Genomic DNA, 17,864 nt, shown 5'->3' with positions numbered 1-17,864 from the left:
CAAAAAAACAAACAAAAAAACCAGAAACAAGACATACACATACACTAAATATTAGAATCACTCAGTAAAGAGAAGCTCATACAATGAAAAGCACAGGGAAGTAAGACCTTAATTAGGACAGAATGTATTATTAAATTTCTCACTTTGTTCTCTCTTCAGGATATAAATTCATTGAGTGTGATGGCAGGTGGGAGTTCTTCTCATTCACTATTTTATTTTTTGTGTGTAAATTCTATGTGTTTGATGCACACCACTGTAGATCAAATGGCCACATGCTTAGTCCCAGGCTAAGCAGCTGGCAACTCTTGAGGCTACTTCCAAAATAGAGACTGACATCTCACACAAATTCAATACTCAGATGTCTTTCTCAGTGAGGCTTCCAAGAGTTTTTCCTACCACTCTCCCTTCAAGGAGTCACAGATTTAAACCAACCAAGGCTTTTTTTATTTTTAAAGTTTCGGGGATCCTGTAAAAAATATTAAATATTTTATAAATTTTATAATTTACAAGTGTTTTCACATAAATTCTCCCATTTAATCTTCACAGTAAGTAGAAAATGCCTAGTAAACAGCCCAAAGCCAACAGCAGCTAAATGGTAAAATTCGGATTAAAATCCTGGTTCCTATCCATAAATGAACCTTTCCTGTCCAGAAAGATGCAGTATTTCAGAAAATAACTCCTTTAGGCTTCTTAGCAGCAAGTTTGATTTTAAAACTCAGATTTCCTCTAATTTCATTTTGCACAGTCCAGGATAAAAATTATTCTGAATTATCAGAGCACAAAGCTCCATGGGAAGGCAGTCTGAAGACTATGTTGGAATGGAGTTGGAGGAGATAGGAGAAAATGCTGATTTGGGATTAAAATTTCTCTTTTGTTATTTCTGCATTAATATCTTACAGTGAGACTGGAACTATGATTACTGCCATCTGCAGATTAGAAACAAAAGCAGTTCTATGTTAATTATCTTGTAGCTTTGTAGGGAAGTCATGGTTTCTTAGATTTTAATCAGAATCTCCAAGGCTGAACCTTGGAATTTATATTCCGAACCAAATCTCCATGGATTCTTATACAGCCAGTCCATTCACTGAGGAATTGTTACAAGGCTATGATAGATAAGAGATATTTATTTTCCTATCACTAAAAATAATTTGGCAAACACAGCAAATGAGCAATTGTAATCCCAGACACTATTTATAGTTGAAGATACTTAAAAACAAAACAAAAACACCCCCACTATACCAGCAGGTGAAACAATTTTATTTCACAGTTGAGTTTAAAACCATAGAGACACTAGGTTCTTCATATAAAAACAGTAGTACAGATACTATACTTTCTAGAAAATGATTATACAGACCCTCTCAAAGAAAAAGCACCCCATTATATGGTTTCAGTTAGGTTATTTGGAAAAAACTCACTTCTGGACTGATTCCTAAAACATACCATTCCACCACTCTGCATCTTTTGGTTCGAAGTATAGATTACTGTCACTCAGGTACTGATCCTGCACTGTTACATATTTGATAATACACATATTGTCTCGTTTATCACTTAATGTTCCATTGGCTCATCAGCCTTTTCTGCAGGTTCATCAGAAGGTTGAGCAGGCTTAAGAGGAGGAAAAAAAAAAGAACACGATCAATATACATGTCTAATCACAGATATTACATTATTTTAAAAATTAATGAGAAAAAGGGATAGGAAATGAGATATTTTGGGTAACTAATTAATTTTATTGTCCTAAAATTTCTGGACAAAAGTTTTTTTGGGGTTTTTTAGATAAAATTTCACAGTTCTGAAAACCAAAACAACATTGAACAATTCCAAATTCTGGCATTTATGATTTTATCTCAAGTTCTTGCTCAAGAGTAAAGGCATTCATTTCTTAGATTACCACTATTAGCCTTAAAATACAGTCAGTACTTTTTAGACATTCTTATCTCCTTTACCACCAATATACAGCACAAACTAATCAGCTGTGTGGCACTGAACAGCATTCTTCCCAAACACTGCTAGTTTTTGTAACCAAAAGCAATTTAATTAATGCAAACCTTGCCTCCCCCCTTTTCAAGTTGAAACAATTCATGCTACAAAAGACATTTCTATACAGGACATTTTACTTTCAATTACACAGTGATCAAATAAGCATCTATAAATGTGTATTCTAAACATCCAACAAGACCCATATTTAATCCAATATTTACCAACACTTCCTGATCCTCTTCTCACTATGTGTGAAGAGTTAATTTAATCTCCAAACTGGACACCTATGAACCACTTCTCTTAGTCTCCACCCACAGAGAATCTGGGCTGTTCCTGTGACTCCCTTTAAGCATCAGAATGTGCAGAACTGATGCCATGCAAGTACTGAGCCTCAGCCTTAAGAAAGCCTAGCAGCTTTTACTTTTGAGCTTTTGAACTTATGCAAGTCCTATGACAGAGCAACCCTGCCAGAAAGCCCATGATATAGGAGAGACCCTGAGACTACATGAATAGTGGCCCAGCCACCCCAGCCAAGGACCCAGCCTCCTAATATAAGTAAAGCCACCTTAGATGTCCCAGCCCCATTTACCATCTAACTGCAATGACAGAGATTTCAAGTGAGACCAGCAAAAGAACCATCTGGCTGAGCCCCAGTCAACCTACAGCATTATGAGAAATAATGTTAGTTGTTCTAAATCTGTAAGTTTTGGAGTAACTTACTACATAGCAATAGACAACCAAACCATCACTTCTGCTCCCACTTTGTATTTATGGAGCTCACTAGCCTCTCGATACTTTATTCATTCTTACTTTTCTTACTACCCTCTGAATTATGGGTCTATCTCAATAATTAAAGACAAAAGTGGTAGGTTTCTACACAGCAACAGTAGCTTATGATAAAGTCTCCTGTATTTACAGTTTGTTATATTATATACCTGTGTCTTTCTCTGTGGTCTTTCTTCAAGACCTTCCAGGAATGGAGATACATCATCATCATCATAGATCGTAAATTCCAAGTCTTTACCAACAATTCCAATGGAAACATTCTGAAGAAAAAAAAAAAGGTTAGAAAAATCAAGAATTTAAATTGGAAAAATGTTTATAAATTGGGTGATAAAAGCAGAACAAAAATTTACATAGCATCTGTAGGACTTAAAAAAATACTCCAGTATAAGGGAAAATAACTATAAGAAAAATTGCAAACCCTTATCATTTGCAGATTTAATACAGAGTTTTGATTATCACAAGTAACCCTAAAGATCTAGTTCATCTACAAGTTTGCAAGTTGGCTCACAATGGGAATGTGCTGGAGATCAGTGTAAGGGAACAAAGCACTTCACTAGGAAGCAAATCTAAGCCCTGAGAAATCATGAAATTGGTTCTTATCCAAGCTAAGACATGACTGGTTATTAACTAGGAAAGAGAATAAGTTTTGGGTTCTAGAATGTTGAATTTGATGGGGGCTTCAAACTATATTCTACATGGAAAAATTAAAGAGCAATTCTTAAAATGTTCAGTAAATGCTAACCAGGGTGAAAACATTTCCTATGAAATTAAAATTTTAGTGAAACCTTGAGTATAAGGACATATAGGTTATTCTCTATGAGTCTATAAAAATACGACATCAGGAAGACAGACTTCCAAATTGCGAATGTCAACAGTCAACTGCATATCCCAATTTGAATGATAGTTGTCTTGGGGTGATGGCACTATAGATATTTTAAACAAAAATAACAATTTAATGCATTTCCCTAGTTTGGGGAAGAAGAATATTCATATTTTTACAATAGGAAAAATCCTTTAAAGAAGATTATGCAAGCTATAATTATAATTTTCACATAGGTGTTAAATAGTAATTATCCAACCACTTTATTAAAATGACTTACAATGCTAACTGAACTCACTTCAATTGTCCCTATATACTCTCCCTTCCGGTTACTGTGAATGAACAGTCCACATTCCTGTCTAACGCCATCCCCTCTACCTGTGTATTATTCAAGGCCATTGCTCCAGTAGTTTTACTATTTTTCCAATATAAATTCTTCCCTTTACACTTCACTATTCTTACAACCATGCAGCAAACATATTGTAATTTCTCCCATCTTAACTAAACAAAATCCTTGCTACATCCTTTTCCTGTTACCACCCTACTTCTCTGGACACCCAGACTCCTCCAAAGAGGTGTCTCCAATTCTTTTTTTTTTTTTAAGATTTATTTTTTAAATTTATTTCTCTCTCTCCCCGCCCCCCCCCCCCCCATTGTCTGCTCTGTGTCCATGCGCTGTGTGTTCTTCTGTGTCTGCTTGCATTCTTGTCGGCAGCACCAGGAATCTGCATCTCTTTTTGTTGCATCATATTGCTGTGTCAGCTCTCCATGTGTGCGGCACCACTCCCGGTCAGGCTGTGCTTTTTTAGCACGGGGAGGCTCCCCTTGCACGTGGGGCTCCCCTACACTGGGGACACCCCTGTGTGGCACAGCACTCCTTGTGCGCATCAGCACTGCACGTGAGCCAGCTCACCACATGGAACAGGAGGCCCTGGGTTTGAACCCTGGACCTCCTATATGGTAGGCGGACGGACGCTCTATCAATTGAGCCAAATCCGCTTCCCTCCAATTCTTTTTCAACCACCCTCTCCTAATTCAATTCCTATGAGGCCTCTATCTCACCATTACATTGAAACTGTCTTGCCAAGTACCCAATGACTACATCATTGCTAACCAACTGGCAAATTCTCAATCCACATCTTCCTTGATCTATTAGCAGTTTTTGACATAGTTTATCTATCCCTCTTCCTTGAAAGTTTCTTCATTTCCTTTCAAGGATGCCTCATTTTCCAACTCTTCCTATCATTTTCAGCTTCTTTTGCTGATTTTTACTCATCTGCCAATTCCTAGTACTCAAACCTGTTGTCTAACTAGTCATTTAAGAATCTCATCAAGTCCAATCTTATGGCTCTAAATACCATTTCCACATAGACTCCAAAATTTATATCTCCAGGTTGTACCACACCCTACCCAACTCCAAGAGGTACATATCCAGCAGCTGACTCTATACTCCAATTGGACAAACATCAAGCATTTCAAACTTTACATGTCCAAAATTGAGTGATTGATCTTCTCTTTAAACTCCTAGTCTAAAACTTGTTCCTCCCACTGTCTTACTCATCTCAATTTATTTTAAATCTCTATACTAGCTTATCAAGCCAAAAACCTTGGAGACAACCTTTTTTTCTTCTTCTTCTTCTTCCTTTTATACCCCACAATCATTTTATTAGCAAATCTTTTTGGCTCTGATTTTAAAACTTACCTTGAAGTGAACCACTCCCCATCATCTCCAACTCTATCACTGTCTCAATGCACCATGATCTCTCACCTGAATTACTGCAGCAGTTTTAAAGCTATTTCCACCCACATACCCACTAAAATCTGTTCTCAAAATGGCAACCAGAGTGATTCTCTTAAAACTTAAATCAAATCTTGGTATTCCTCTGATCAAACTCCCCTAACAGCTCACTCAAGGTCTACAGTGGCTTATAGGACATACACAGTCTGGTCTCAATTCTCTCTCTGACCTCTTTTCTTTTCTCCCCGTTGCTGAGTCCAACATTTCCAGCCCCTCTGTCTTGAACATTATGACTACCTCGCCTCAGGGCCTTTGCACTTGTATTCCCTCTCCTGGAAATGATCTTACTCTAGGAAACTGCATGACTTACTTACCTCTGTTTAGGTCTTCTCAAATCTTACCTTCTTAGTAAGGCCTTTCTTGACCATCCTATTTTAAATTATATCACCCCCACTACAGTACTTACCTACAACCAATTAGTCATTCTTTTTCCTCTTAACCTGTTTTATTTTTTTCTATAGTATTCATTAACTTCTAATATACTATATAATTTACTTATGTTATACTATCTTCACACAAAAGAATGTATGTTCCATGAAGGCAAAGATGCTTGCCTATTAGGTCTATTATACTCTCAATGCCTAGAAAGTGCCTTGTACATGATAGGTTCTCCATATTTATATATATATATATATTTACTGATTGAATTAATACCAAGACATACCTATCTGCTGAAGATATGAAGGGCATTCTAAATAAGACTTACTGGTTTTATTACTTTATATTAAAAACATTAAAAAAAAACACATTTCAAAATCAGATCATTTAATGAATAGCTTCAAGAAAAATAATAAGCCAAAGCAACCACTCCCAGGTCAAAGAACTGTAAGTATATAATCCTCCTTAAATCTATGGAATAAAGGACTAAATTTTAATGGTAACATCTACAACTGGAAAATGTGAGATTTACCTTTGTAGTTAGGTCCTGTTCTGCAGGAAGTGTCTCTCTCAAGGCACGCAGACCATGTTTAACCAGTTCATTCAAATTACCTATATGTAATAAAGTAACAATTATTTCTTAATTTTATCTTCATGCTAGGCTTATTTGCCCCGTCTACAATCTAAAATCTTGGTTACTAAATATATCATATCATAGCAAAATAGCCAAAAGTTTAATGTTTAGTCATATAATCTTCTAATCAATAACACTGCTATTATTTTATTTAATTAGAAGATACATGATTTTCTCATTAAATCTGAACTTTTCTTATCATGCTAGGCAAATCAAAGTCCTAATTCACAAATAATACAGGTCAGAGTTTTGTAGAATGTGCTCTGTGAACATTAGTCCCTGTATTTGCTCTTTAAAAGAGGAGTCTCCAACTCAGTTTATGATGCCAGTATTATCCTGATACCAAAACCAAAGATATTACAGGAGGAACAGAAACAAACAACCAAACAAAAATAAAACATCCCACAATTATCTCTGTAGATGCAGAAAAACATGATAAAATCCAATATTGTTGTATGATAAATAATACTAACACTTGATAAAGGGCATCTACAAAAAACCCCACAGCTAATATCATACATCACTCATCAGTGAATCACTGAATATTCCCCCTAAGATCAGGGACAAGGATGTCCCCTCACTATTTCTACACAACACTGTATTGGAGGTGCTACCCAGAGAAATTAGATTAAAAAAAGAAAAATAAACAAAAGGAATCCATGAAATTACTACTAAACAAGTTCAGCAAGGCTGCAGAATATAAGATCAATATACAAAAATCAATTATATTTCTACACTTGCAATGAACAATCCACAAAAGAAATTAAGAAAACAATCCTGTCTGCAATGGAATAAAATACTTAGGAATAAATTTAGCAAAAATAAGTATAAGACTTGTACACTGAAAACTACAAAATATTGTTAAAAGATGCTGAAGACCTAAATGGAAGGAAAAACTTCCCATATTCCTGGATCAAAAACCTGATGTTAAGATGGCAATACTCCCCAAATTGATCTACAGATTTAAGTAATCCTTATAATTCCCTATCCAGATTGGAATTTGCTATACACAGAATGCTTACTCTTTTCTGCCCTCAATGAATATCTTGGACACAAAGTCTCTAATCAACTTCCCTGAGCAGAAACATATACACATGCTGTTGTGTATTTGTTGCTGTGTGTACTCTGTGTGACCCATTATTGGGGGGAGTGAGCATAGGGAATTACACATGGATTCCTTTTTTTTCCTTAATCAGGCTGTATATCCTTATTTATTGCTATAATAAATCTTATTTATTATTTATTGCTATAATAAATCTTAGCAGAGAATACAACTACACGTGGAGTCTCATGAGTTCTCGTGACTCTCCAAATGTTTGGGGGTGATCTCAGGGATCTCTGACACGATTACCATAATTTAAAAGGGTTATTTTACTTTGGGAAGCGGACTTGGCCCAGTGGTTAGGGTTTCTGTCTACCACACGGGAGGTCCGTGGTTCAAACCCTGGACCTCCTTGACATGTGTGGAGCTGGCCCACGTGCAGTGCTAATGCACTCATGGAGTGCCATGCCACACAGGGGTGTCTCCCGTGTAGGGGAGCCCCACGTGCAAGGAGTGTGCCCCGTAAGGAGAGCCGCCCAGCACGAAAGAAAGTGCAGCCTGCCTAAGAATGGCGCTGTTCACACGGAGAGCTGACACAATAAGATGACGCAACAAAAAGAAACACAGATTCCCTTGCTGCTGACAACAACAGAAGCGGACAAAGATGAAGATGCAGCAAATAGACACAGAGAACAGACAACCAGGGCAGGGTGGGGGGGGGGGGGGTGAGGAGAAGGGGAGAGAAATAAACAAATCTTTAAAAAAAAAATAAATAAAAGGTTTACTTTCAATCCAGCATTTCCCAAGCTTACTTGACCACAGAACACCTTTCCCCAAAGTTAAAACTATTATTATATGATAATAATTTGCTGAGTAATGTTAATAAGGAACTTATTTTTCTCTAAATTCATAGAATGCTAACGTTTTTTGTTCCATGAATCCCTTTGCCATTCAGGTGAAAACCATGGACCCCTTACTAAGTTCATACTATGCTGTGTATTATTTAACCCATCCCTACAAGAATGTTTTTTCTGAATATCAATTCAAACTCACAGACTCCTGGTTAAGAAGCCTGGCCTTAAGGTGTCCTTAGTGCCATAAGAAAATAGATGAGAAGCCAAACGTAAATATTAAAGCTTCCAATATGAAGCAAAGCACTTGAAAACCTGCCCTATCATCACATCTCACATATTTTTTTAACCTTTCTTTAGCATAGCTATAATGCCCTTTAACAATTGTTTCTGGACTACCTGTTACAGAAATGTCTGCGTGGCTAAAAATAAGAACAGAATTATAGAAAACTAAAAGCTGTAAACAGAACTTACAATTGCTATCTAGTACAGAGGTTCTCAGCTCTGGCTGGGGCACACTTCAGATCAAGTGAACCAAAAATCTTCAAGGTTGGGGTCATATATTTGTATTTTGAAAAAAATATTACTAATGTGATTGAAACTATCATAGTGGCCAGAAAAAGGAAAAACTAGTATGTGACAGATACTATTAATACTTAATGGGCTTGATATTTTTAAAAAACTCTTTCTGTAAGACTGATAGTTTTATTTCAGACACTGTGTTTACTAATGATACAAAGTCTAGGTAGGAGTGCTGAGAGGAATACACCCCACCCCTCCAACCCCCCAAAAAAGAAAGGCTATCACTTACATTCCATAAACTCAGACATATGTCTCTCCAAGTAAGTACGAGCTGATTGAGAACGGGCTCCAATGGACATAGCTCTGCAGTCAAAATAGTTAGCAGACGGACAGGTTTGGAAAATGTGAGGGCCCATATCCTACAAAAGTAAAAAAGTATACTTCATTATTCTTGACTTTGGTTGGGCAGAAATTTATAAAAACTTCTAGAGTTAAAAAAAAAAATCAGTAAAATATAATACTTCATGAACTTACATCATAACCGGCAATGAGCAGTCCCACACCATATGGTCTTCGGCCATATCGCTGTGTTGGTATCTGGGTTTCTTAAATTAGTTAAAGAGCCTATTCTAAGAGGAATAAAGTACCATCTTTCTTTTCAACATAGTTCAAGCCAATTAACCAAGATCTCAGGCTTCTTCCTTAATTGTGTAACCCACCACAAATTAAACACAGCAAGAAAATAAGAGCAGTCTTTCTTTGGTGTAATGTTAAATTTTTGACCCTCCATCAAATTCAAGAATGAATGCTAGCAAAATGATCTCTTCCCACTTAGTAACTCATTTTTTTGGTTATAAGGGGTCCAAAACTTTTGAGCTTTTTGGTTCATCTAGAACCACTAACAAGAAGCTTTAAATTCCCTCTAAAAATGATGCTAGTATAGTTTTCCTGAAATTGACCTTATCTATATCTGGAAGATAGCAATTCCTTATAAGGGTTGATGAAATAGTCAATGCATTTCCTTATTTAGAATACATTCTTCCAAGAAATAACTTATCATAACCAACTACTGTCCCAAAACATATAAATAGATTTAACATACAATATGTGGAAATTGGCTTATAATATACTCTGAATAACTAATAGAAGGATTTAGTATCAAAACCTTTTAAAGGTCATATCCATAAATGTGAACATAGAAAGGATACTGCTTCCAATTAGAGATACAAGACGAGACACAGGAAGAGGTCTATCAAATACAAATCTGGAATCCAAACACTCCTGGCGCATGAAATTACTAAAAAAGAAAGGGGATTTTTCCAGTCATTTCAAATCACAGAAGAGTTTATCCATCTAAATAAAATAGTTGGATTTCATTTTTGCTTTCTTTTAAACATTTACATAGAGTACCACCATATAAGGAAATCAGAAAAGTAAGAGAAACATGGCCATAAAGAATACATTTTTTTAACTAAACTCTGAGATGAAAGGAGGTTTTTTAAAAGACTGAGATATTCCTTAGCTCTAGAAAACATTTGTCTAATAGCACTTTATTGAACAGAGAATAGAAGGCTGAGCAAGGGAATAAAAAGTCTGTCCTCTCTTATCCTCTGCATTGTCAGCAAGTTTGTCTTAACTCTAGGTCTTGAACCAGCAAAAGAATACCTATATTGTTTTTTTCTTGAAAGAAGACTAACACTTCCCCACTACAGCAATTACAAGAAGTAGATTTCATATTAAAAGACACTCTTACATGTTCCTGCCAATGTTACTTCTACCCATTAACAGAGTTCTAAAGAAGATACTTAACTCTAGACTGTTGAGTTTCACTGTTAAACCTGCCAAGATTCAAACAAGTATAACACTGGGAACATTTCATGCCTAACTAATAAAGACAAAAGGATTAACAAAAAGAAATGGATATGCTCCTTTCTTTCCATGTTGTTTTGTCCAATTTACGTGTATGTCATATCTGATGATCAAATTTTAATTGTAGGTGCCAGGTTATTTGTTCAATACTTTTATTTAAGTCCATTTCCCAAGGCATCTAAAACTGCACTGTCCAATACGGCAGCCACCAACCACATGTGGCCAGTGAGCACCTGAGAAGTCACTAGTGTGAATTGAGATGTGCTGTTTAAGTACAAAATACACATCAAATTTCAAATATGTAATACCAAAAAAACAGGTATTTTCTCCCATTTCTTTTTACTTTTAAAAAATACAGTTACTAGAAAACTTTATTTACATAGATTGTATTATATCATTTTTTGGATAGTACTGATGTAAAGTGTTTTTCTTAAATCCCTTTATTATGTGAAAATGTTTGGCAATATAATACATTTTACATTTTCAAGAGTAGATGGAAACCAACAATGCTGTCACTACATAGCTTACAGCAAGGTTCTGGCTGAATAACTTACAAATTTTAAAAGTCAGCATTACTATTTTGCCCTTAATGTATATACTCTTTCCTAATCAGTCATGGACTTAAGAATTTAGTTTTAGCTAATTAACTCTCACCCTTCATTCAACACACACACATTCACATCCTACCTGAAAAGCACTATCTATATGCTCTATGAGTTAGGCTATTTAACTATAACCTTGAGAAAAATAAGAATAAGTAAAATGAGTTTAAGTACTAGCCCAATCTCAGATACTATGTGCTGAAAGTGAAAACTGAACTCAAGCTATGTGACTTCAAAGACTCCAACTCTTCATTTACATATTGCTCCTCAATTAGAAATAATCTCTAGTCCTCTGGACTCTCAAGGAAATTTCCTTAGTACTTTCATAAAACTCTTTACTTTCTACCTTGTATTATAGAAATTATACTTATAGACAGTTAGATTTTAAGTTTCTTGAGGACAAGATGCATGACTGATTTATCTAGCATTAAACTTTGCAAGTAAAAGTCTAATAAAAACTGACATATGGAAGAAAGCAAGGTTGGTTCAGCTCATGCTTAGAAACTAGAGAAAACTGTCAAGCTCGTCTTAGACATAAATGGTCTTAAAAGATATAGATTGATTTAATAGTATCACATTATTAGTGACTTCTCAAAAGCATTAATACCAATATAGTCAATTCTGTTAGTCCACAGTGATGGAGAAATGGAATACTTAGTAACTGAGCCCAAACACCTAAGGGATTTACAATCTTAACTTATACACCTCTGGTAAACAACTTCCTAAAATACTTTATCTGAATCTTTTCTAGGAACATAAAGTAATCAATTATAAATCAAAACAGATATTTCTTTTGTTTTTTAATAATCATACTCACCATAACAGTCTAGCATCAGCAGTAAGCCCCGCAATTGAGATACCGATATGGTTGTCAACATGGAGAATTTTTTTCTGATGAGCTGCAAGCTCTGATTGTGCTCTCTAAATATAAACATTTTAAGATATTAAAAACAAGTTTACAACATTGCTGTCTATTCGGTGAAATATACATTTGGTAGTCATGTTTTCTAAAGGAGAAGATATATTTATTGCTTTACTTACCTTCAATGCAACCAACACTGCATGGGTTTTCGATTTCAGACCAACTGTGGCTGAACCTTGCTTGACAGCTTCCATTGCATATTCAATCTGATGAATCCTGCCCTAAACAGAAAGAAAGAAACACATCTTAGAAGATATGTTTATAAACCTCAAATAATTATTTTAAACCAGGAAATTTATTTTAATGATAAATTTAAGTTCCAGGGATGTCTAAAATGATTATATCCCATTTTCTTACTGCATACAATCTCATATGTTTCTAAACAGACTGCAGCCATCAAAAGCTACTTCGTAGAAATATAAATCTTATTCTACCTGAGGGCTCCAAACAGTGACATCATTGTCATACTGGTTGCGAAACTGAAAGTAAAAGATAAAAGATGAATATAAGAACATTACAAATCCCAATTCTTAACATGCACTATCATTAAGAAATAAATGTCCTTGAATCTGTTTCCATCCAATACCGATATGTGTCTGTTAATGCAACCTTACATAAGATTACTACTGTGCTCTGTTGCAAGACAATGCTACAGACAGGTACCACGAGGGGTGGAGGTTAAAGAGCAGGAGAGGGCGGGGAGATCTGGATAGGACTTATCTTCCTAACTTCCTATTGCACCACTTTCCATAACATTTCCTTTAGATTGGGTCAATTACTAAAGTTCATATAATCAGCTTTCCTTCACGTCTTTGTCTACGCTGTTCACTTAAACCCGCAGGAAAAAATGGCCCCAAACCCCTTTTTCCTTAAACTATGAATAGCTCTTGAATTCTCCACCTTTTCTCCAAAATTCCCATACACTCCTAGTTCTTTATCCGCACGTCCCTTTGTATTTTCTATTATGAAGAGGGACATGTCTGATTTCGCTCTGAACTTTCACTATATACTTAAAACAGCGCCTGTATCTGTAAGTATATGGATATTGAACTAATAAACACAAAAAAGTCCTCAGGAAGTTACAGGTGGACGCAAATAACTACAGCAACAGAAATTTCACTGCTAAAACGATGGTATTAAAACAAGTCCAGCAACACCATACTTGGGAGAATAATCACGGGGGATAAGCGGTTGAACACTGGAACAGCAAACACAGGACTGGAAGCTTAGAGACTTATCATGTAATCCTCATTCCATCACTTCCCCTCTCACCCTTCGTTTACTCATCTTTAAAACTAGGTTACTGGACAATGTGATTTTAAAAGGCCGTTTCTGATAGAACCCTAGGGGTGAGATAAGTCATACCACCAGGAAAATGGGCGCGGTCCAGAAACCCAAACTGGGGTCAAGTCCTGACTGAAGATACTGGGGGGCTTAACTTCCTATTTTCGCCTCCTCTGTCTCACACACAGCACGAGGAGTCGTACTGGACCGCTCGGGATTTATTCCACTGAAAGACCTCGGAAGACGAACGCAGCTAATTTATCGAGTAGGGTGTGTCCAGAACACCGAAAGCGAAATAAGTCCCGGGGAAAAGTCCGCACCGACGACCGACAGCCCCTCGCCGGGCCTGGTCGGAGATGCTGAATCACTGCCGGGGCCCTTCCGTCCGCTGAGGCTCCCAAGTCCCAGGGCCCCAGGCCGCTCAGAGTATAGCAGAAGAGACGGCTCGACATCCACCAAGATACCGGACCTCAGCCCCAACCCTACCAGAGCTCGGGACCTAACGCACCATGGCTCCTGCGCGGGACTGGCTGCGGCCTCCAGCAAAGCTAAGGATCAAGGCGCGTTGCCGAAACTACCGCTCGGCGGTCGACAGAGAAGTCTGTGGAAATTTGACCGCGGCGGCGCAGGACAGAGCAGTCTAGTCCAGAGATATCGATAGGCTTCCTTGGCTTCCCCGCCCTCAAAGTGGTGACCCCTCCCGGGGATGGGCGGGGCCTCGGAGGTTTTAGGAACTGAGATTGGTGGAAATCCTTGGGCCGGAAGTGCCTCCGGCGGCAGAAAACGGTGAGGCGGAACCTTACAGTACTGGCGTTCGCGGATCCTGGTGAAAATATCTTTGCTGTTAAGTCCGGCGGGTTTCTCACTGGCTCGGGTGGAAGTACGAGTACGAACTCGCTCGAAGGGAAGCTGTCGTCTTCCCTTCCGGTGAACGTCCATGTGCGGCTCACCCTCTCATTCAGCGCCCACAGAAATTTAGGTGTTGGTTTGACTGAAAAGAACGAGGCTGAAACAAAGGCCACAAAATAATGGTCCTTTTGTATGTGTCAACCACAGCCTTTCTCGCGTGTCTTGTTTCTGTCCGTATTTTTTCTTAACTTTGGAATACTCTTCCTTCCTGGAGAACTCATCTTTCCGGCTCTGTTTTCATTTACCACTCTTTATTACAATTATTGTTTCCCCCACCAGACTGAACTCCATGAGGGCAAAACCATGCCTGATAGAGTAGGCAGCTGAGGGGAAAAAATGGATTTTTTTCCCCGAATTTACGTATTTTCTCTTTTGAAAGCATCTTTTGGTGACTCCTCAAGTGAAAAAGCTCTGCAGACAGCCGCCAACCTAATATCCGCCCACTGCTAATGTGACTTGTCTTTAAAAGAATAAAGGATAGTACCTAGATTCAGGAAAGGTAAGAGTTGAGAGAGAACTTAAACACTCTATAGTCCAATCTGAATTTTGCAGGTGAACAGATTAAGATCACTCAAGTGATAACGCTCATGTTCCCAACAATTTAGTGTGGGAATCTTGGTCCAGTGCTCTTTCTACTATAAAACGTCCGTAGTTCTTAAAAGTGGGGTCATTTCGTGTAGCTACTTTCAAAAACATTTTTTAAAAGTTTATATGCTAAGAATATCAGTGTACTTTTAAATACCGTATGTCAAAGATGAAACATGATCATTGTACAGTAGAGCATTAAAAGGAAAATGAAAACAGCTGAATTCCACTCAAAGAACGACTGAATATTTTGTTGAACATTATTTCAGATTTTGTTTTTAATTCTTTTGTACATGTTTATTTTGTTTTACAAGTATGTGATAATAAGGAACACAGTTATAAAACTTTTTCCACTTATATATTGTGAACATTTTTCCATGTTCCGTAGAACGTTTTCCATGTTATTCTGCCCTATGAACATACATTTGATGTAACCAAATCTCCTATTTTTGAATATTTACGTTTTTCCTATTCCCACTCCCACACCCAGCATCTCATCTATGAACTGTTATATATATACACATATATATATATGGACAACCATGCTCTTTTCTTTAGAATAAATTCCTAAATATGGAATTGCAGGATAAAATGAAATTTACATTTTAAAGGCTTTTGCTAAATAGAGACAAATTGCCACCAAGGACTGTTTTGCTAATTCATATTCTCAAGATTTGTAGATGAGATTGCCATCCTAAACTTACCAACAATGATTATTGTCATTTTTTAAAAATCACTGCTAATTTAGTAGATTAAAAAATGATGTTATCTTAAGTTGCAATTCTTTGATTACTAGTAAGGTTAACCATTTAATGGTTTCTTGCTCACTTGTAATTTTTTGTGGATTTTCTCATCATGGCCTTTGCCCCTTCCATGTCAGCCTAACCAAATGTTTTTGAGCTGCAGCTAAAGGCAGAGTTCTCAAACACTTCCACTCTTTCTTTTGCCCTGTTGCAGGGATGGAATGGACATCTCAAGGTTCTCTCTGGTCAGCCTGAATCTCATGCCTTCTGCTAGTGGCCCTGCTGCCAGAAAAGAGAGCCTTCCTTTCCAGCAGGATGGGGTGGGGGAGAACTCCAGCCCCCTCACCTAATTTGTCTCCTCCCAGGCACTGGGTCTAGATCTTCTCATACAGCTGAAGGCACCTCAACCTTTTATCCTGGACAGCACTGGCCCATGACTGCTTGTAGGGCTCAGCGACCTGCCTGGCCTTACAGGGCCCTTGCTTCTACTTGTATTCTCAGGTAGTCCCATGTCGCAGATCCTTTTTTCTAAAAAAAAAACAAAATCAGGTATTCAGTGCTGGGGAGCAGGTATAGCTCAGTGGTTGAGAGATTGTGTGATTGCTTCCCATTTACAAGATCCCAGGTTCAATCCCTGGTACCTTTTAAAAAATAAATAAATAAAAGCAGATGTTCCATAAGTAATAATCTATATTATTTTTTAACAGGTGCACAGTATCCCACTGTATGGAAACACAATAATTTACTTAACTTATTGGTGGGCAATTAGATTATTTCCAAAATTTGCTATTCTAAAAACTGCTATAATGACTCTTCTATTTACTCTCTTAGTTATCTTTTTTTTTCTTAAAGATTTATTTATTTATCTCCCTTCCTCCCCCACCCCAGTTATCTGTTCTCTGTGTCTATTTTGCTGTGTCTTCTTCTTTGTCCACTTCTGTCGTTGTCAGCGGCACAGGAACCTGTGTTTCTTTTTGTTGGGTCATCTTGCTGTGTCAGCTCTCCATGTGTGCGGTGCCATTCCTGGGCAGGCTGCGCTTTCTTTTACGCTGGGCGGCTCACCTTACGGGGCGCACTCCTTGCATGTGGGACTCCCCTACGCGGGAGACACTGCTGCATGGCAGGGCACTCCTTGGCGCTCCCCTACTTGGGGGACACCCCTGTATGGCAGGCATCAGCACTGCGCGTGGGCCAGCTGCACACAGGTCAAGGAGGCCCGGGGTTTGAACTGCAGACTTCCCATGTGGTAGACGGATGCCCTAACCACTGGACCAAGTCCGCTTCCCCTTAATTATCTTCTTACAATGAATTCATTCATAGAGAATTACAAGTCAAAGGGAACCCACATTTACAATAATGATAAATGTGGCTAAATTGAAAATAAAAAAGTTAAGTCAAATTATAGTGTCTGCAAGTCTGCTTTCCTCATATCCTTACCAACACTGGGTATTGTATTTTTTTACCTAAATCAAGTTGGGGGTTGGGAGGTTGGGGCATGAGCCTCTTGTTTTAATTTTATTTGTATTTTTCGATTACCAGTAAAAAACCTTTTCACCTATTTCTTGGCTAAATTACTTTAGTGAATTGTCACTTCATTCCTCGTCTCAAGTGTATTTTAAATCATTTTCCTCATTGATTTATAAGAACTCCCTACCATTAGGTTGCTGTGTTACTTTTACAGAAGGGGCCTTTTGGACACACAAAAAATGAAACTGAAACTAGCTTAGGTAAAAGTTGGGGAGAAGGGGGGTGATATTGTAAATATATAATAGGGAATTACATATACATCCAAGGATAGGGATTTTTTTTTTACTGTTTGTTTGTTTGTTTTACTTACTGAGGTTTTCTTAGTACCTGAAACAAAGCCTGGCATATAGTAGTTACTCAAATATTTGTTGAATGGATGGATCTCTGACTCTAAAACATGCTCTTTTGATTATCTCCTAAGCACACATGGGGCTTTGTGATGCTGCCTTCAGTGAGATACTGGTTGAGCTCTTCAGAGTGGCGCTTACCCACTAGTAAACAACTGAAGGTGCATTTGGTTGATCTTTTTGTCAAAACCGAAAGCCCTCATTACTTACTAAAGTTTTTCAGCTCCCCTTTATGTGGTTTTTGAGATTTGTCTCAGGATACATC

The 17,864-nt window shown here is 37.5% G+C and overlaps 1 protein-coding gene across 1 annotated transcript; it reads right to left on the bottom strand.

Annotated features, from left to right (window-relative positions):
* Positions 1–1,236: 1,236 nt before the first annotated feature.
* On the bottom strand, positions 1,237–14,111 carry PSMA1 (proteasome 20S subunit alpha 1). Its single transcript, XM_004485189.5, has 10 exons — positions 13,997–14,111; positions 12,639–12,683; positions 12,324–12,425; positions 12,100–12,203; positions 10,020–10,108; positions 9,346–9,416; positions 9,101–9,230; positions 6,295–6,374; positions 2,916–3,026; positions 1,237–1,605 (listed from the first exon to the last, which is right to left on the bottom strand). Exons 1-10 carry the CDS (start codon positions 13,997–13,999, stop codon positions 1,549–1,551), a joined length of 792 nt encoding a protein of 263 aa, XP_004485246.2. The 5' UTR covers positions 14,000–14,111; the 3' UTR covers positions 1,237–1,548.
* Between the last annotated feature and the right edge of the window lie 3,753 nt (positions 14,112–17,864).

Source organism: Dasypus novemcinctus, chromosome 10 (assembly GCF_030445035.2).
Source record: "Dasypus novemcinctus isolate mDasNov1 chromosome 10, mDasNov1.1.hap2, whole genome shotgun sequence".
NCBI classification, from domain to species: domain Eukaryota; kingdom Metazoa; phylum Chordata; class Mammalia; order Cingulata; family Dasypodidae; genus Dasypus; species Dasypus novemcinctus.
This window is presented reverse-complemented; position numbering and strand designations above follow the sequence as displayed.